This window comes from Sus scrofa, chromosome 6 (genome assembly GCF_054392235.1).
Source record: "Sus scrofa isolate SSC_HxYL_T2T_F1_AM1 chromosome 6, Sscrofa_HxYL_maternal_Yorkshire_Landrace_v2.0, whole genome shotgun sequence".
Taxonomy (NCBI): Eukaryota; Metazoa; Chordata; class Mammalia; order Artiodactyla; family Suidae; genus Sus; species Sus scrofa.
The window spans coordinates 140,258,318-140,279,017 of record NC_139388.1 but is presented as its reverse complement, the minus strand read 5'-3'; the positions used below and the strand labels follow the sequence as shown (position 1 = coordinate 140,279,017).

The 20,700-nt window shown below is 42.8% G+C and overlaps 1 protein-coding gene across 3 annotated transcripts in view; it reads left to right on the top strand.

Moving 5' to 3' along the window:
* The window catches only part of AK5 (adenylate kinase 5), a 276,939-nt gene that overhangs the window by 200,549 nt on the left and 55,690 nt on the right, over positions 1–20,700 (top strand). For all 3 annotated transcript variants that reach the window (XM_021096460.2, XM_003127921.7, XM_084964661.1), the window contains exons 9-10: positions 15,821–15,863; positions 18,604–18,648. In XM_021096460.2, coding sequence (XP_020952119.2) covers positions 15,821–15,863; positions 18,604–18,648 — 88 coding nt within the window. The remainder of the gene's footprint in view (positions 1–15,820; positions 15,864–18,603; positions 18,649–20,700) is intronic.

Below are 20,700 nucleotides of genomic sequence, written 5' to 3'. Positions count from 1 at the left end.
CAGCAAAGTCAAATCCGAGCCACATCTGCAACTTACACCACAGCTCACGGCAACTCCATATCCTTTAATCCACTGATCAAGGCCAGGGACTGAACCCAAATCCTCACAGATACTAGTCAGGTTCTTAACCCAGTGAGCCACAAAGGGAACTCCTGGAAATTTTTAAGTGTTTTCGTGGTGTCAGTATGTAAGGGTAGGATCAATGGATAAAAAAAAATGAGGTACATATATACAATGGACTAGTATTCAGACATAAAAAAGAAAATCTTGTCATTTGCAACAATATGGCTGGATCCTAGGGACATTGTGTTGAGTCAGATATGCCAAACAGACAGTTACCTTATGACCTCATATGTGGAATCGAAAAAAAAAACCATCACAGGTACAGAGAACTTGCAGTTATAAAATAAGTAAGTCTTGGGGTATAATACACAGCATGGCGACTATAGTTAATAACACTATATTGCATATTTGAAAATTGCTAAAATAGTAAATGTTTTTTTTTTTTCTTTTTGCCTTTTCTGGGGCTGCTCCCACAGCATATGGAGTTTCCCAGGCTAGGGGTCTAATCGGAGCTGTAGCTGCCAGCCTACGCCAGAGCCACAGCAACGTGGGATCCGAGCCATGTCTGCAACCTACACCACAGCCCACGGCAACACTGAATCCTTAACCCACTGAGCAAGGCCAGGGATCGAACCGACAGCCTCATGGTTCCTAGTCGGATTCGCTAACCACTGAGCCATGACAGGAACTCCAAAGAGAGTAAATCTTAAAAGTTCTGGAGTTCCCCGCGTGGCGCAGTGGTTAACGAATCCGACTAGGAACCATGAGGTTGCCAGTTCGGTCCCTGCTCTTGCTCAGTGGGTTAACGATCCGGCGTTGCCGTGAGCTGTGGTGTAGGTTGCAGACCGGGCTCGGATCCTGTGTTGCTGTGTGTGGCTACAGCTCCAATTGGACCTCTAGCCTGGGAACCTCCATATGCCGTGGGAGCGGCCCAAGGAATAGCAAAAAGACATTAAAAAAAAAGTTCTTACTACTGTTAATGGTGACAAATGTTAACTAAATGTATTGTGGTATCATATTGCAAATACATGCAAATACTGAATCACTGTGTCATACACCTAAAACTGCTATAAGGTTGTATGTCAGTTGCATCTCAATTAAAACATGCATAGAGAAAAATTATTTTTAATATAATTATTTGACAGAAAGTTTAGTCAATATGTGGTGATTCAAAAGCAGCCTTTTAATTTGCCAGGAAAAAAAAAAATACTGTTTGGATACAAATACAACTCCGTCCCCATAATGTGTCTTCATGATTTTGAATTTTCTCTTTTTTTTATTTGGAGTGTAATACAGTGCCAATTTCTGCTGTACAGCATAGTGACCCAGTCTAGATAGATAGAGAAATGATAGGTAGATAGATAGATAGATAGATAGATAGATAGATAGATAATATAGATATATACACATTCTTTTTCTCATACTCAGGTATCAGAGAGACCTGAGTTCAAATCCCAACCACCACACTTTCTAGCTCCAGAAGTTTGCTTTTTTTTTTTTTTTTTTTTTTTTTGCTTTTTTGGGCTGCACTCTTGGCATATGGAGGTTCCCAGGCTAGGGGTCTAATCAGAGCTACAGCTACCAACCTATACCACAGCCACAGCAAGACCAGATCCAAACCACATCTGTGACCTGAACCACAGCTCACAGCAATGCCGGATCTTTAACCCACTGAATGAAGCCAGGGATAGAACCCACAACCTCATGGTTCCTAGTCGGACTCATTTCCACTGCACCACGATGGGAATTCTCAGAAGTCTGCACTTCTTATGAATCCTTAATTCATAAAACACAGCTTCAAATATGTAAACTGGGGCTGATAGCACCTTTTTCAGTAATCTGCTGTGGTGAGCAAATTAAATGATACCCCCAATAAATGTAGTTATTGTTATTATAACCAATGTGATAAAAATAATGGAACATGAGTTCAGTGTTTAAAATGCACTAAAATGCTCTTTGGAAATTGTCTCCACTGCTTGCTTACTTCATCTGTTCTCACTTTTCCCCCAAAAAAAATAACTCTGCTCTTTGGCGTGTTATTACATCAGCATTTTGCGGTGTTTAGAGACATAAATTCTGTAGCTGGGGTAGTCTGGAGATTCATCTGTGAACCTTTGAACTTGCTGATCTTTGCTTGTCCCGAAAGACCGTCAGTGCAAAGAGGTGTTACCACACAGGGTAGCATTCAGTAAACAACCCACAACAAATTAAATTGAAAATAGTGAAGATAAAGGAATCATAATTGAGAGTGAAAAAGCAAGAATAGCAGCAACAAAGCATCCTTATTAAAAATCTTTACACAGCTGCCAGTTTCAGCACGTGCACATGCCAGGCCTGTACAGGGGCCAAATTCTTAGAATACTGAATTAGAGTCCTCCAAAAGCTCTACAGACATGATGATCTTAAGCTGGGATTCTGAACATTCTTAATTTTAATAACTTATTAGATTAGTGGTAACTGCCTTCAGGTATAGGCAAAAAAAAATGAAATTCTGTATACTGGCACCATTGTTCACCCAAAAAAGGATTTTACAACTGTGGATAAATTCAACAGGATTTAATGAGGTTGCTTGCACTTGCTAAACTAAAACTGGCTTAAACTGGGAGGTCCCAGTGTGGCTCAGTGAGTTAAGAATCCAGCTAGTATCCGTGAGGATGCGGGTTTGATCCTTGGCCTTGCTCAGTGGGTTAAGGATCCAGTGACACCACCAGCGGTGGTGTAGGTCACCGACGCAGCTTGGATCTGGCATTGCTTTGGCTGTGGTGTAAGCCAGCAGCTACAGCTCTGATTCGACCCCTAGCCTGGGAACTCCCATGTGCCACAGGTGTGGCCATTACAAGCAAAAAAATAAATAAAAATAAATAAATAAAACTGGCTTAAACAATTTAAAAGGTTTGTGTTCTTCCTCAAACCACAGTCCAGGGGTAAATGGCCCTAGGGCTGGTGCAGCAGGGGGTCCCACAAAGCCGGACTCCTTCCCATCTGCCCTCCTCAGTGCCCCCCTTCAAGGTCACAAGGTGGCAGCAGTGACTCCAGACATCACTTCCTCACACAACCATTAGCAAAAATAGAATGGGTGAGTGATGTTGATTCACCCCATGTGTGTTCCTCTCTCTTTTATTTAATTGAAGTATAGTTGATTCACAATGTTGTGTTAGTTTCAGATGTACAGCACAGTGATCTGGTTTGTGTGTGTGTGTGTGTGTGTGTGTGTGTGTGTGTGCGCGTGCGCATATATATTCTTTTTCAGATTCTTTTCCCTTATAGGTTACTACAAAATATTGTGTGTATTCCCAGGGTTTTATAGTAAGTCCTTATTGTTTATCTATTTTATATATTGTGGTGTGTACATATTACCCTTTGGTAACCATAAGTTTGTTTTCTCTGTGGGTCAATTTCTGTCTTATATATAAACTCATTTGTATTTTTTTTTAGATCCACATATAAGCAATATCATATGATATTTGTTTTACTCTGCTTGGCTTACTTCACTTAGTATGATCACCTCTAAGTCCCTCCATGTTGTTGCAGATGGCATTTTTTCATCCTTTTTATGGCTGGGTAATATTCCATTGTGTGTGTACATCCCACATCTTCTTTATCCATTCATCTCAGAATGGGAGAAAATATTTGCAAGTGATGCAACCAACAAGGGATTAATCTCCAAAATACACAAACAGTTCATACAGCTCAGCATCAAAAAAAAAAAAAAAATCAGAAAATGGGCGGAAGATCTAAATAGACATTTCTCCAAAGAAGACATACAGATGGCAAAAAGGCACATGAAAAGATACTCAACATCCCTAATTATTAGAGAAATGCACCTCAAAACTACAATGAGGTATCACCTCAGACCAGTCAGAATGGCCATTATCCAGAAACCTCTCCCTTCTTGATAGGGCAGAAATTTCCTCTGAAGTCTCTCAAATCCTCCTGGAACAGATTTGGTCACAAGCCTATGACCAAAACAAGTATCTGGCATTTTCAGCATCTAAAGAGGGAGGCAATTCTGCCTGCAGGAAAGAAGGTGGGCAGCTGAGTAGGGATCTAAAAGTATCTGCCAAAGGGTGTGAAGGAGGAGGGCAGAAGAGGTGGCCCTGGTCAGGGCTCTGGTTGCTCCCATTCTTCCTCCACCAGAAGTCACTCCATTCTTCTTCCATAAAATCCTGCTCGAATAAAAACTTCCCTGAATGAACAGCATTTGTAAACCTTTATTGAAAACTCAATACCTAATATGCTCAGTGAGTCAGAATTATTTGTTCACTATTACATTGCCAGCATCTGGCACAGTTCCTAGCATATAGGAGGGGCTTGTATTCATTTTCTATTGCTGCTGTAACAAATTGCCACAAACGTGGTGGATAAAAAGAATGCCTGTTTGTCATCCCACGGTTTTGGAAGTCAGAAATTTAAATGGCTTTACTGGGAGTTCCCGTCGTGGCTCAGTGGTTAATGAATCCGACTAGGATCCATGAGGTTGCAGGTTCGATCCCTGGCCTTGCTCAGTGGGTGAAGGATCCGGCGTTGCCGTGAGCTGTGGTGTAGTTTGCAGACGTGGCTCGGATCCCGCATTGCTATGGTCTGGTGTGGGCCCGTGGCTGCAGCTCCGATTAGACCCCTCACCTGGGAACCTCCGTATGCTGTGGGAGCAGCCCTAGAAATGGCAAAAAAATAAATAAATAAAATGGGTTTACAGAGCTAAAGTCAAGATGCCAACAAGATAGCATTCCTCTTGGAAGAGCTAAGGAAGAATCCATCTCCTTGCCTGGGCTTCCTTCCTGGGCTTGTAGCCCCCTTCCAGCAATGGCATCACTCTGACCTCTGCTTGCACCATCACATCTTCTCGGGTTGCGACCCTCCTGCCTCTCTCTTATAAGGATCCTTGTGGCCCACCTAGATAATCCAGTGTGATTTCCCCATCTCAAGAGCCTTCCTGTAGTCACATCTCCATGTCACTTTTGCCATGGAAGAGAACATGTTCACAGGTTCCAAGAATTAGGATGTGACTATCATTCTCTCCACCACAAAGGTCAATAAATAGTTGAATGAACAGTAGTAGATTCTCAGCATTGGAAGCTACTTTAGATGGCGTCTGGTCTAACTTCTTCCAAGGTCTAAGAAGCTCTTCACTGGCAGACAGCCATTCTGCCTCTGCTTGGATACTCCTGGAGCTGGGGACTCCACCTTCCAAATCACCCCTTCCACAGCTGGACAGCTGTGGATCTTAGACATTTAGGCCTTTCTTCCTTACATTACTTTTGCTCTTCTTTCTATATCTTCTAGATGACTATTCTTACCATATTTTGGAGGAAAAAAATGATTTATTGTATTTGCCATTTACAGATTTTTGCTTAGCACATCTCTCAGTCATTGGGGGTACTCAAAGATAAAAGACAGGCCCCTGGAGTTCCTCTCGTGGCTCAGCAGAAACAAATCTGACTAGTGACCATGAGGACACAGGTTCGATCCCTGGCCTCGCTCAGTGGGTTAAGGATCCAGGGTGGCCGTGAGCTGTGTGTGGTGTAGGTTGCAGATGCAGCTCAGATCCAGTGTTGCTGTGGCTGTGGTGTAGGCCAGCAGCTGTAGCTCCAGTTCGACCTCTAGCCTGGGAACCTCCATATGCCATGGGTGTGGCCCTAAAAAGACAAAAAATATAAAAGACAGCCCCTATCTTCAGGGGGACTATTGTGAATGTGAAGCCTACACATGAGCTAAATAAGAAATAGTTAAATGAGCTCATCTGTGTTAAATGCTCCTCACTGTGCCTGGCATGTAACTAGTGCTTCAAAAATGGTACCCACTCTTGTTGCTCTTATTACCATTCACACATGCTCTGGGCCAAATGACTGAATCACCTGGAGTTTGCTGATGGAGCCACGACCAGGGAAGGCTTGGGAAGGAGGGGAGATGGAAGGAGAGGCAGAATGTATACCAACTCAGGGCAAAGGGGGAGGCACCACGCAGGGCAAAAACCTAGTAAGCAGGGGTTCAGAGACCTGATTAAAGAGGTCAAGTTCTGGGAAAATTAATAGACTCATGTAGCTTAGGCAAAACAGCATGAACTTTAAGTTGTACATGGCAGCCTTAGGCAGCACCTGCCCTGCGGTGTCTCCAGGCTGTCTCCTCCTGAGCCCTACCTGGGACTTGTAGACTCTCAACCCCCATGCTCTCATGTCTAGTGATTGCTTCTAGTGGAAAGAACACCTCTTTCAACCTGCCTCTTTGATTCCTGACTCCAGCCTGGATGTCGTCGTTAGCCCCCCATTTGCTCTGTGTTCCACAACCACTAACCAACCCTGTCCCACTCCTCACTCAGCCTTGCCCCCTAAAACCACAAGGAACTGAGCATGAACATTCACGTTGGAGAATGACAAAAGTGAGAGAAGGAGAGGCAAGAGTGGAGCTGGACTGTAGAAGCGTGGGTGGCTTCGGAAAGGTCTCTGCTCATCTGTGATAGTGATGAGCACAAATGTTTGGGGCCACCGAGAAAGCGGGGGCACACCCATGCTCATCCCATCCAGACCTGCCTTCTCCTAACCTTACTTCCTTATTAAAGAAAGGTGGTGGACTTGTGGTTGCCAAGGGGGAAGGGGAGGGAGTGGGATGGATGAGGAGTTTGGGGGTCAGTAGATGCAAACTATTATATTTCGAATGAGTAAGCAATGAGGGCCTACTGCAAAGCGCAGGGAACTATATCCAATCTCTTGGAAAAGACCATGATGGAAGATAATGTGAGAAAAGGAAGCTGTATAAATGTAGGATTGAGTCACTTTGCTATACAGCAGAAATTGGTACAACATTGTAAATCAACTGTACTTTAATAGAAAAATTCATTCTTTAAAAAAAAAAAAAGAAAGATGGTAGGATGATGACTCTGGGCAATATTTTTCTCCCTGAAAAACACATGGACACACATAGCGTGTGTTTTCTTCTAATAATTAGCTTGATTTTTCACGTTGCTGAGATTATCTCAGAAGGTATGTATCCTCATACCTTTTTACTTCTTTTTTATAAAAAGTCAGAAAACCGAAGTAGTAAAGGCCAAATAACTCTTCTCGGTAAGACTCTGAGCAGATGCGACTTAGAGCCTTGTTCACTTTTTTTTTTTTTTTTTTTTTTTTTTTGTCTTTTTGCCATTTCTAGGGCCGCTCCCTATGGCATATGGAGGTTCCCAGGCGAGGGGTCTAATCAGAGCTATAGCCGCCGGCCCATGCCACAGTCACAGCAACGCCAGATCTGAGCTGCATCTGCGACCTACACCTCAGTTCACGGCAATACCAGATCCTTAATCCAATGAGCAAGGCCAGGGATCCAACCCGCAACCTCATGGTTCCTAGTCGGATTCGTTAACCACTGGGCCACGATGGGAACTCCAAGCCTTATCCACTTTAAAGGAGGTGAAATCAGAATGAGAACTTGGCCCCAGCAAAGCCCTCGGGCCACATCTGACAGAGGAAGCCAAGGCCCAAGTGTTTCCTCCATGGTCTTCCAACAATGAGTTGAGTTGGACATATTTTGGTGAGGCTGAGAATAGGAATTTATAGGAAAACATCAGGGGAAAACTTCCTTCTTGAAAATTTCTTATTAGAGACATCAACATTTCAGTTTACATGTAAAAGAGGAAAAATACCATTCCCCCTTGAGAACTAGATCTGTAAACCACTGTTTAAAGCAGTTCATGTAGAGAACCTGCAATTTAATAAGATGGGGAAAAGGCTAGCCGAGCATCCCCTATATTTTTTTCCTCCCTGTTTACTCAATTATACGAGTACTTCCACAGCAAGCAGACCTCTAATTGTGTAGACTTCAGTGAAAGAGAAATGGAACTTGCTGTAAAATAAATTCTTGAGTGTAACTAAATTACATACCCCTTCCCATACTTTTTTTTCAAATTGCCCATTACTTTAAATGAAAACATGCTTTAGAAAAGAACTGTAAATACTCAAAGTATTTCTCAAGGACCAGTCTCCCTTCTTCCTGCTGATGCAATGTAGCTGTGGTTCCATTTTCCAGTGTTCTCCTGCTGAAGAGCCAAGGAATTTCAGAACTTCATTCACAGTTTTACCAGCAAAACTTGAGTTTGACTTGCAAATCATTTGATGAGCAGGATCCAGCTTTAGTCCGTCTTTTAAGAACTAAACCCACCTTCATCTCATGTGATGCCGTGAGAGTTCACCGCCCTTGTGCCGTGAGGTCGCTCACTACACGCTGTCCTGCATGTGACACATGGACGGGTCATCACACTCCTTCGGGGGCAGCAGGAGAGATGTTAGAACAGGAATTTGGGGAGATCCTGTGGTGGTTCAGCTGGTTAGGAACCCAACATAATGTCCATGAGGATGCAGGTTCAATCCCTGGCCTCACTCAGTGGGTTAAGGATCCAGCGTTGCCGTGAGCTGTGGTGTAGGTTGTAGACCCACAGCTCGGATATGGCTGTGGTGTAGACGGGCAACTGTAGCTCCGATTCAACCCCTATCCTGGGAACTTCCATATGCCCCAGATGCAGTTTGGGTGAAGGAGAACACGAGCTTGGGAATCAGGAAACTGCACTGGTTGGGGCATCTTGCATACGGCACATAAGCTTTCCAAGCCTGAGTTTCCCCATCTGAAGAATGGGAAAGAGCAAACCCATCAACTTCCTAGTATTTTCCAGAGGATCAGATGAGACCACACATATCGAAAACACTCTTAACTGCTACCTAAATAGCACTTCCAATAACTGCTCACTTTTTTTTTTCAGTTTGTGTGAATTTATATTTTTTTGGGGGGGGTTGTTTTTTATTATTTTTAATAGTTATTTCCCCAATACGATTTTTTTTCCTGCTGTACGCATGGTGACCCAGTTACACATACATGTACACATTCTCTTTTCACACATTATCACTGCTCACTTTAAAACTTGTTTACGTGAAATGTTTTGCTATTTTTGATCTTGAGGAAGCAAAAGAAAAAAGAATCCAGAGTTCCCTTGTGGCTCTGCAGGTTGAAGATCAGGCATTGTGACTGCAGCAGCTCAGGTCACTGCTGTGGTGCAGGTTCAATCCCTGGCTCAGAAATTCCCACATGCCATGGGCATGGCCAAAAAAAAGAAGAAGGAAAAGAATCCAAAAATCTCATTTTCAGGATACAAAATGGGGAAATGGTACTATTTTAGTTGTTGGGTTTTTTTTTTTTTTTTTTTAACTGTTATGTTTTCCTGTTAAGATTCTGGTTTTGTTTTGTTTTTTGTTTTTTGTTTTTTTGTCTTTTTGCCTTTTCTAGGGCCGATCCTGTGGCATATTCCCAGGCTAGAGATCTAATCCAAGCCATAGCCACCAGCCTACACCAGAGCCACAGCAACATGGGATCTGAGCCGCATCTGCAACCTACACCCCAGCTCATGGCAATGCTGGATCCTCAACCCACTGAGCAAGGCCAGGGATCGAACCCGAAACCTCATGGTTCCTAGTCGGATTCATTAAGCACTGCGCCATGACAGGAACTCCAAGATTCTGGTTCTTAATGAAGATGAACCTTTCTGAGAACTACAGGACATTTGGTGCCTCAACCACAGCCTTACTTCCCTGCTCTTGCTTCTTATAATTAGAGAGAGTGTCATTAAGCCAATTTAAATTAGAAACCCAGAAAATCCTCTTATGCCAGTAGCAGTTCATGGTTCCTACTTCTCCCAGAATTTGGATTATCTGCTTAGTACTAGTTGGAGTAAGGAAAAGTTAGAAAAGACTGTTACTCACATTGTCTCAGAATCTCTTTGAAATCCTTTTTTGTTTGTTTGAATTTGGAATCTCTTCAAAATCCTTTTTTGTTTGTTGTTTGTTTGAATTTGCAGAGGAAAAAAAATAGTCTTTTCTTTGCAGCGCTTGTAAATTTTAGGGCACAAAATTAAACTTCACCATGACATGTTATTGTTCTATAAAGCCTCTTTTTCATAATCCCGCTTTGAAGCTCCACACATTTTTTATGCCAGGAAACACACACACTGTTGAATACAAACAAGAACTTGGAAAACACTCCAAAAATGACCTACTACTTCTCTCTCCCAGCTCACAGGAGAGTTTGTGTTTTGCGGCCCCAAAAGGATTGTTAAAAATCAACACTATCATGAGTTCCTGTGGTGGCTCAGCAGCAGCTAACCTGACTATGATTCATGAGGATGCGGGTTCAATCCCTGGCCTCTCTCAGTGGGTTAAGGGTCCAGCCTTGCCATGAGCTGTGGTGTAGGTCACAGACACGGCTCAGATCCTGCCTTGCAGCTCTGATTTGACTCCTAGTCTGGGAACTTTCATATGCCACAGGTTCAGACCTAAAAAAAAAAAAAAAAAAAAAACAACTCTATCCACTTAAGGAGGAGCAGGAAGAGTATGTGACTCCATGTCCCACCTCTGCTAGCAGTTAAGAAGATGCTAATGAGGAAACATGAGGACCCTGAGGTCAGTCCTCAGCCCAGCTCTGGGTAGCAGTGGAAGCCCAGGTGCATCCCCATCCCGTGGCTCCACAGAACCTTAGTCACATCATTCTTATTCACAGGTTTTGCAGCAAGGATCCAGTGAGGTCTTACCTGCAGAAATACTTCCAGAACTGTAAAGCATTATTTAAGGGTCAGCTTCATAGTACGACATGATCTGCTTGTGACAATGCCACTAGTCTCATAACCAGGCACACACGCTAATGCCGCCATCAAAGCAGGTAGACGAGCATAATTCCTCATGATTGGTGAACCCTCTGTGAAGCTATGCTGGTCTATTGTGATCTTGCCCACTGAAAATGTGATGATGTAAGAGATTGGAAGTGACAAAACATCTGTTTCTCAGGGTTCTGATGATAGGAGCTCCAATCCAAAAGGAAATACAGATACACGCCAATTAGCTGCTCTTCTGAGATACCAGAATCCAGCCTTCGAAAGCCGTTTCTTGCCTATCTATCTACTCCAGGAAGTAAAGTCGAATGCAGGTTCTTTTGTTTCCCTTAGGGCTCTGGCTTGACTGGGGAATGGATGTTAGAGACCAAAACAAATGTGTAGTCCAAATCCAGCTTCCCCATCAACCATCAATCCTATCCTGAGGTTCTAATGTGTCTCTTCAATAAGACCTGGCTTTCTCTCCATCAGGTACCAACATATCAAATATCCAGCACAAAAAGATGGAGCGCCTTGCGCTGGCTTTATTTGGGGGGTGTGGATAGTGGTTTTGCTGCAGCATTAACCACGGCATTCAGGCTGTGTCTTGGCTCCATACTAATGAGTCATGAATGGCACAAATCTGTGTCTGTATTTGTGCACTCTCTCTGTCAGTTTGTTCAAATTCGGTATCCTGCTTCATGCTCCCAAAGCCTGGTTTAACACTGTAGAAACTCTTCTGTGTCTCATTGTACCCACAGAGTCTAAACACACATTCAGAGCTGACAGGATGGAGCAGTAACAAGGTAAAAGGCAGTAACCCCCTGAGGCCCCCACAGGTATCCAGGGTGGAGCTTGGTAGTTAATGGGTTGTGTTTTCTCAAAGAGCAGTTCATTGAAGATGCCACTGCAGTGTAACCAGACATAAACACCAAGGAACCTATATAACATTTTGCACCTTATATAATGGATAGTCTGAAATGAATGTCTTTTATGCAGAATACACTTAGCTCTTAAAAAGAGACAAGATTCAGGGCCTCCAGAGGCTATGTGGCATCTTCTCACCAAAACCAGAAGTTTTTGCCTTTCACTAGCCATTTCATCGTGTGTGTGTGTGTGTGTGTGTGTGTGTGTGTGTGTGTGTGTGTGAGAGAGAGAGAGAGAGAGAGTGCTTAAGAGGTCAGGTAAATGTTATCTTTAAAAGATTCACGTTGGGGAGTTCCTGTTCTGGTAAAGTGGAAACAAATCCGACTAGTATCCATGAGGATGCAGGTTCGATCCCTGGCCTCACTCAGTGGGTTGGGGATCTGGCGTTGTCTTGAGCCATGGTATAGGTCACAGACGTGGCGTGGATCCTGTGCTGCTATGGCGGTAGTGTAGGCCAGCAGCTGTGGCTCCAGTTCAGCCCCTAGCCTGGGAACTTCCATATGCCAAAGGTGCAGCCCTAAAAAGAAAAAAGAAAAAAAAAAATGGTTGATGTTGTGATAGTGAAGTTTATTGAGCATCACTGGAAAGTAATACCCTCCAATCAAACATCCCATTCACCTGGGCTTTCATGTCAGTGAGTGTTATGTACCACATTCTTGGTAGAGAGATTTGACGATTGCATCTATGCTCCAAAAACCTGTTCACTATCAATGTGTTCATGGCCATAAAGCTGGGGACCATTTGAGGCATTTAGGCAAATCGAATTGAAGAGAGTGAATAAGACCCATGGGTAAAAACAGGTCAGTTTCCAGAAGCCAAATAAAGGTCAGATAGGCCCTTTTATAAGCTGGTACATTGTTTTATTAATTTGGAGTAACCCTGATGAAACTCCCAAGACATGATAGAAAGATCTGATACAGTTTGGCCTATAAGGTGAGTGTAAGTGTGATAATTCAATAATAATATTAAAAACCGAGGGAAAGGGCTCAGTGGTTTCCTCTTACCTGAATATATTCAATAGTTGTTTGACAGTGTCAATGAAAAAAACATGGCCTGCCATATCAGTAAACAAAGAATGTTGCAGCCATCAAGCCAGCACATTGCAGCCCGCCCCAACAATGAGCCCCCAGGGAACTGAAACAGGACGCCTGCCATATGGGAGTCACCCGCTGCAGTGCCTCCACCCCACCCCTGACAGTGCACCCTGAGGATGCAAAAGCACAGGATGCTGGCCCCAGAGAGCTGAAGCACAAATCAAAGGAATGGTTTCAATGAACCCTGACTTTTGCATCTTCCCATGCATAGAAGATCACTAAATTCCTTAACTTGAGACATCTGGTTTTCTTTAATCAACAGTAATCTTTTGATAGTCCGACTACCTGGTCTTTGTTGCAAAAACTCCCATATGTCCTGGCTTCTCCCCTTTGAAAACAGTCTCTCAGAGTTCTCTGAGATGCCTCGTCCAGGGCTTAAGTGCAAATAAAACATAATTCTCAGAGTTCCTGTCGTGGCTCAGTGGTTAGCGAATCCGACTAGGAACCATGAGGTTGTGGGTTCCATCCCTGGCCTTGCTCAGTGGGTTAAGGATCCGGCGTTGCCGTGAGCTGTGGTGTAGGTTGCAGACACGGCTTGGATCCCGAGTTGCTGTGGCTGTGGTATAGGCCAGCATTCACAGCTTTGATTCGACCCCTAGCCTGGGAACCTCCATATGCCGCGGGAGCGGCCCTAGAAAAGGCAAAAAGACAATTAAATAAATAAATAAACCTTTAGGTTGTGCGTTTTTGTTTTTTTTTTTCCGTTGACAACAAGCGATAAGCAGAGTCTGAGTCAACAGATCTTTTCCAGCAAAAGCTATTGAGCCTCTTTCTATGTAGCTACATCTTAGGAGAACATGTTCATTGCTCCAAATAGGTCCATGTCTGAGGTGGGCTTCCCTAGAAGCAGAGTCGGAGATGGTGATTCTTCTCAAGTCTGTTGTTAGGGAGGGTTCTTAGGAGACAAGGAGAGATGCAGGGGAGAGCAGGGGTTGAAGTTGAGTGAGGATGTGGTCCCAGTTGGATATTAGCATCAGCTTGATCCCTCAAGGACCAATGAGGAGCAGCTTATACCAGAGCCGTCCCAGCTGGAGGGAGGGACTAGACTCCTGTGTGCTCTTAGCAGGAGCTAGGGATGGATGCACTGGCCAGGTGAGCAGCAGGACACTAACAGATCCGATGGGACTAAATCTCTGGGAGCCCTGCTGTGTGGTAGGAGATGCGATTCTCATCCCAATCCTGACCTCACTAAGGACAGGAGGACATGGCCGCGGGCCCCTCACGTGACGTCTCTAACCATCAATTTCCTCATCTTTAAAATGGGAGAGGGGGATGATTAAGTCACATTACATGATCCCCATGCTCCCAGCTGCAAAATCCAATGATTTCAATAAGGGAAGTAGTGTGGAGGCTCACTGAGGAATAATGGACATTTTTTCTATTCATGGAAAGGCGTTAATAAGTGTTACTGTGTCCCTGAATGACCACTCTGTTAAAAACTCTTCTCTACCTGGAATAGCTCTGAATACACAGACATGTCTAAGAAGACCAGCAGGATCATTGCCCTGAAGGCATATGTTCTAAAAAAGGATGGCAAGGCTCTGTTTTCAAACAAAGTACTTTTATGGCGGTTTACATAAAGGGAGCATTAATGCAGCCAGGCAACCTCATTGAACTGCCTCCTTCATCAAAGTGAATTAGAGGCAAGAAGCTGGAGTAATCAGGAGCAGCCCCCGAAGAACAACACAACCTCTAGGGAGAGCAGTTTTGGGGGAAACAATCAATCAAAATTATAAATATTCATACATGTTTATCCTACAGGTATGCATGTATGAAATGACATTTGTATGAGTTTATTCACTGTGCTCCTTTTTCAAAAGTAATCCAAGATTTCAGACAACTCAGTGGTTCATCAGTAAAGGACTAGTTAAAAACAATAACTGTGGCACCTTCCATGCAATAGAATACTACCCAACCAAAAATATCAAGAATATGATACAGAAAATTCTCAAGGAGATACTTATAAGTGAAAAAGTAGAAAGGAAAACAGTATTATCATAATTAGTATATATGTTATAAACACATATGCATGTGTAATATGTTTGCTTCTGTGTAATGGAGGTAATATGATTATGTATTTATATTCGGGTGTACCCCTAGATATCTGGAAGTCAGTTTTTGTGTATCTGGGAAGATACCAACAAAAAACTTCTTTTGCTTTTTTTTTTTTTTTTTTTTTGGCTGCCTCAAGGCACATACAGTTCCCAGGCCACAGATCAGATCTGAGATGTAGTTGCAACCCCAAGCTGCAGCTATGGCAATGCCACATCCTTAACCCACTATGCCGGGCTGGGGATCGAACCTGTGTCCCAGTGCTCCCAAGACACTGCCGATCCCATTTAGCCACAGCAGGAACTCCCTAACAAAAACTTCTATGAGTGGTTACTTATAAGGGATAAGGAAGTAAGAAAATGGGATGGACTGAGACATAGGTGGGAATGAGAAATCTTACCAATGCCTTTTTACAAATTTTCTTTCTGGAGTTTTTCCCAATCACCATGGGTTCTTCTGTAAGGAAAATGGAGCAGCTCTTTGATAAATAAATAAATAAATAAACGAACATTTCAAAAGCAGGCATCAATGAAAGCTGGTCATTCCAACTGCCTTTGTTTCATGCTTTTGTTCAGGGCTTGGCAAACTATGGCCAGGGGTTAAATAGTTGCAACTGAGACCATACAGCTCGCAATGCTGAAAACATTGACTGGCCCTTTCCCAATGGTTTGCCTAGTTCAGCTTTAAATCGTGAAGTCATTTGTAAAACAACTATGACTGCACCTACCAGGGAGCTTCAAGTCCTGAAGGGTTTTGTCTGCTTTTACGGGAGCTTTTCTGACCACAGTTAATGCACCAAGAAAAAAGACAGAATATTGTACTAGTTACAAAGAGCGAGAACTCGGGGGATGGACAGCCCAGGTTTACATCTGGGCTTTGTCCCTCACTACTAGGTGACCTTGGGCAACTAACTTCTCCAACTCAGTATGATTTCCTCTGCAAAAGGTGGGTAATGATCGTCCTTCCTTCACAGAGTTGTTTGGAAGGTTGAGAATGTTAATGTTGGCAAGAAACTTAGCACAAAACCTGTTAGTGTTATCATCTAATATTTTGATTTTTTTATAAACAGGGTGATGACCAGTTACCTGTGTTTGGAGAGGACACCATGGAAGGTGAGTTTCCCTTCCCGATGAGACCAAAGGTGCCATTCGAGTAGCTCTGAACCTATCTTTTTTATTAAACACCAACTAAGCGATAATAAATTACCAACAGTGTGGACTTTTCCCTCAGGCAGTGAACGTGATTAGGACTTGTGTCTCAGCGGGTTAAAAACCCAACTAATATCCACGAGGATGTGGGTTCGGTCCCTGCCCTTGCTCAGTGGGTTAAGGATCCAGCATTGCTATGAGCTGTGGTGTAGGTCGCATATGTGGCTGGGATCTGGCATTGCTTTGGCTGTGGTGTGGTCTGGCAGCTACAGCTCTGATTCCATCCCTTGCCTGGGAACTTCTGTATGCCATATATGGCCCTAAAAAAAAAAGAAAAGAAAAGAAACAAAACAAAATCAGAAATCTTTGATCTCTCCCCTCTTGGTCCATGTAAAGAACCAAAGGGATGGCTTACCAAAAAGTGCCTTTCCTCACTGCCCAGGGAACATTATCCCTGAGATGCTCAGTGAAAAGAGGATGCTCTGGCAAATATATTTGGGAAACACAACAGTCAATCCCCTTTGGAAGGTTCACATGTATAATAGCACAGTAAGCCTTCCACGTGTCCTTCCGTAAAGAGAGCTGGCTAACTTTAATTCAACATTCTTCATATTTTATTGGAACACGAAAGTCTTTTTCCTGCAGAGCGGTTGCTATTTTGCAGTGTGCCATTGAGATGCAACCTAAGAAACAGCCAAATTAAACGTCTTTGATCATTTTGTCATGTTAAAAGTCTGGCCAAAATGAAAAAAAAAAAAAATCCAACCGTAGTTAGCTACATATGGAACTGAAAATAAATTAAACTTAGGTGAATTTGAGTTTGTCCACAAAAGATAAGGTTCATGATTGCCTAGGAAAAATACCTTCTACCATTTCCACTCTCAATAAATGTTGTTATAATTATGGCCCATGGAAATGAGTTTACATTGACTGGGAGCAAATACAAGTAAGTGAGTTGGCTTCCTAATAACCCCCGCTCTAATCCTGCGCTGATCCATGAGCATGAGGTGGTAGATAAAGTGTCATTTGATGATAGCGGAGATAGTAGTCTGTGAAAATCGCAGAGACCAAATGACATCACAGTGATTCATGGGGAAAAGGCACATAACCATGAACCAATTGCAAATAATCAACTCGGTCCCAACTGGAAAGGGATTGATTGATTGTCAAATAAAGTTTCCTTGTTTTTCTGGTTGTAAAATTAACACACATTTATGTGGAAAATTTTTAAGGTAGAAAATAAGAGCCACCTAAGGCCTTATGACCCCTAAATAATTATGGTTAACATTATGGTTTATTTTATTCCAGTGTACTGTCTAAATACCAATTTTTACATAGGTGAGAATACATGTATATATACAAACATTATCTCCAAAATTTTTTGCCTGTTATAACATAAGCTTGTTCCCACGTCATTAAAAGCTTTATATAAATACAATTTGTAATAATCACATTGTATTTTAAGTTTTTTAAAATAACTATTTTGGGAGTTCCCTGGTGGCCTAGCAGTTAAGGATTTGATGTTCTCACCACTGTGGCTCAGCTTCAGTCCCAGGCCCTGAAACTTTTGCATGCCACAGGCACAACCAAAAAAACAAACAAATATAACTATTTTTTTTAACTGGAATAAGATACAACCATGCTAATAATAATAATAATAATAACAATAATAATAACCACAACCACCTTCATAGGTTGCAAATAGATTAAAAGTTGCCCAGCCTCATAAAAGTAAACTAAAAGTCTGAAGAACGTGAGATGATTATTTAGTCCCACATGTTAAAAGCATCAACATGCTCTGCCTTTATTAGAAATCTCAGGTAACATCAGATTTTTCCAGTCATCATAGGCTGCTCTGTAAAGAAATTGAAGCAGCTATTTGATTTAAAAGAATAATATTTTTTACATTTTTCCTTTAGCATGAAAATCAAGTGGTTCCAAGACCCCCAAATTCACATCTTTTCTCTCTTTCCAGCTCTTTCTCCCCTGTCTCCTCTCTCCCCAACTCAATTCTTCAGGCTCCCCCCACCTCCCTTTCTTGCCCTCTCTTTCTCTGGTGAGTTGGGCCTTTCACTTAGCTAACAGTGGATTCCTTAAAAAAAGGTAGTATTGTGTATATAAACCCACCACCTCATGACAATCTGCTACACCACATAACCACTGGAAATCTTTCTTTTTTTTTTTTTTTTTTTTTGTCTTTTTGCCATTTCTTGGGCCGCTCCTGCAGCGCATAGAGGTTCCCAGACTAGGGGTCTAATCGGAGCTGTTGCCACCGGCCTACAACAGAGCCACAGCAACTCGGGATCCAAGCTGTGTCTGCAACCTACACCACAGCTTACGGCAACATCGGATCCTTAACCCACTGATCGAGGCCAGGGATCAAATCGCATCCTCATGGTTCCTAGTCGGATTCGTTAACCACTGAGCCACGACGGGAACTCCAACCACTGGAAACCTTTTAGGGTTCCACAAGCTCTACAAAATCTTGAACTTTGCCAAAAATTCCTGATCATTCCTTTGGCTTCAAGCAGTGTTTCCCCAAATCCAGTTCTCACTCACCACCTTCATGATTTTTGTTTCATCTCTGTGCTATCTGTACTATATATTATATATATTTTATATATTACTGTATGCTATACAGTGTACAACCAGAGTTTCAAGTCAATATTTCTTGCAAGTAATTTCAGTTATTCTTATTTTAAAGGTTTCATGGAGGAGTTGAGGAAGTGTAAAATTATTTTCATGATTGGTGAGTAACAAGCTCTCAAATTTTTGAATGTAATTGCTAAAAATAACAACTTGGCAGGGAAAAAAGACTGTTCATTTCTCAACCTGTTTTGGAGTCTTCTTACTCCTTTTTTAGTCCCGATTACACCCCCAAGGCTTCTGGATTGTTCCGTTCATTTATACAGTTTTATATGGCTTTTGGCTTTGTGTCTTTCCAGTATAAACAGAGTAGGCCTCTAAGGCATGTCAGACTCTTGAGTTTAGCTCCACAAAAACAAAGTGCATTATAACCCCATGGGGAAAAGGATGTCATCTGCTAAAATCTAACAGCCTTTCTGTTGGAACAATGACCCGCTCCTTCCTAAACTGAATATGTCCGGGGCCACATATTCAACTATACCTCAGTAACCATACCCTGTGTTCCATACAGGTAACAACAAAAACAATCTCATGTGTTTTATGCCCTCGTACAATGAAACTCATTGGAAAACTGATGGCAGGATAAAACTCATTTGGGTTAACCATCATTTGCTGAGCACCTATGAGCTTCCAGGTTATCTCCTTTAATACTTACACAAGCCTATAGATTAGTGGTCCATCTGTGTTGCCTATTGATTACTCAGACAAGAAGACTGAGCCATAGAAGGTCAGGGAACTTGTCCAAGGTCACAGAGCTAATTTGTGTGAGAGCTAGATTTCCAGTTTTTCTTGTGGGAATTAATGGGATTGTTATGCAGTGGTTAAAATTACACAGAATAAGACCAAATGACATCAGTGCACCTCCCCAAACTTAGTGCTTTTCCCTCTAATGATTCAAGTCTACGGAAAAGTTAACACACCTACCTGTACATTTTGCAGAAAATACCTATTAATATTCAGACACAATGAAAAGTCTACACCTCCTCAGGGAGTGGGGAAGAGAATGGCTCTCAGCACCCCAGAAATATATTGGATATATGTAGAACCTTGCACCCTAACATCAGGATCCTTCCTTAGAAATCTCTCAGCAGTAGTTCCCATCGTGGCTCAAGGGTAACAAACCCGACTGGTATCCATGAGGATGCAGGTTCCATCCCTGGGCCCACTCAGTGGGTTAAAGATCCATTGCCGCCGTGAGCTGTGGTGTAGGTTGCAGACTCGGCTCAGGTCTGGCGTTGCTGTGGCTGTGGCATAGCTGCAGCTCCAATTCAACCCCTAGCCTGGGAACTTCCATATGCCTCTGGTGTGGCCCTAAAAAGGAAAAAAAAGGGGGGGGGGAGGAAGGAATCTCTCAGCAAATCTCCCTCATTGTCAGATGAGGAAACTGAGTTGCAGAGAATTTAAGGGAGTTGATTCATGTCATTCAAACAACCAGTGGCAGAGAGGAGACCAGCATCCATGGCTGTAATGCCCTATTCCAGGGCCCTCCTCACCCCACCACTGAGTTATGTGGGTTGTCACCCTAGACGGTCTCCCACATTTAATCATCCACCAAATACTTCCTGAATATTAGACCTATGATGCTGGGCTGTGAGCAGAGATCACAGAGGTTCCATCTAAGAAGAAAGGGAGAACTAATCAGATTCTTATCACAAACCTTGAAAAGTCTTAGGAAGTAAATGAAGCGGAAACAGAGAACAAGCTGAGTGGAATGTTTGAGGGTAAAAATGTGTCATCAGGGGAGACCCTGTGGAAGTGACATTGAAGCCGGGCACTAACGGAAGAGATGGATGACAGAAAGCATTAGTGGGAGGGGAGAGGAAGAATTCCAGCCAAAGAGGACAGTGTGTCTCTGCAGTGAGAATTCTTAAGCTCAAGCTGAGTTGTCGTTCTGACCTGCTTGTCTCTAGTTGACCCTAGCCTTGGCAACTGGATGGACAATGCTCCCCACACTCTCTTTCCATTCTTTTCAGGAGGTAAAAGTACATTGTGTCTACTCTTTAATGAAGAGAAACTCATCATCAAAATTTCAAAGAACATTCCCCTTTCCACACAAACTTTAATCAGTTATCCTGATTATACAGACCATACACAGTAAATTATACTTTCTGTCTAGCTTTTAACTTAGGGGTCAAATTAGGAAAAGGGGAGACTC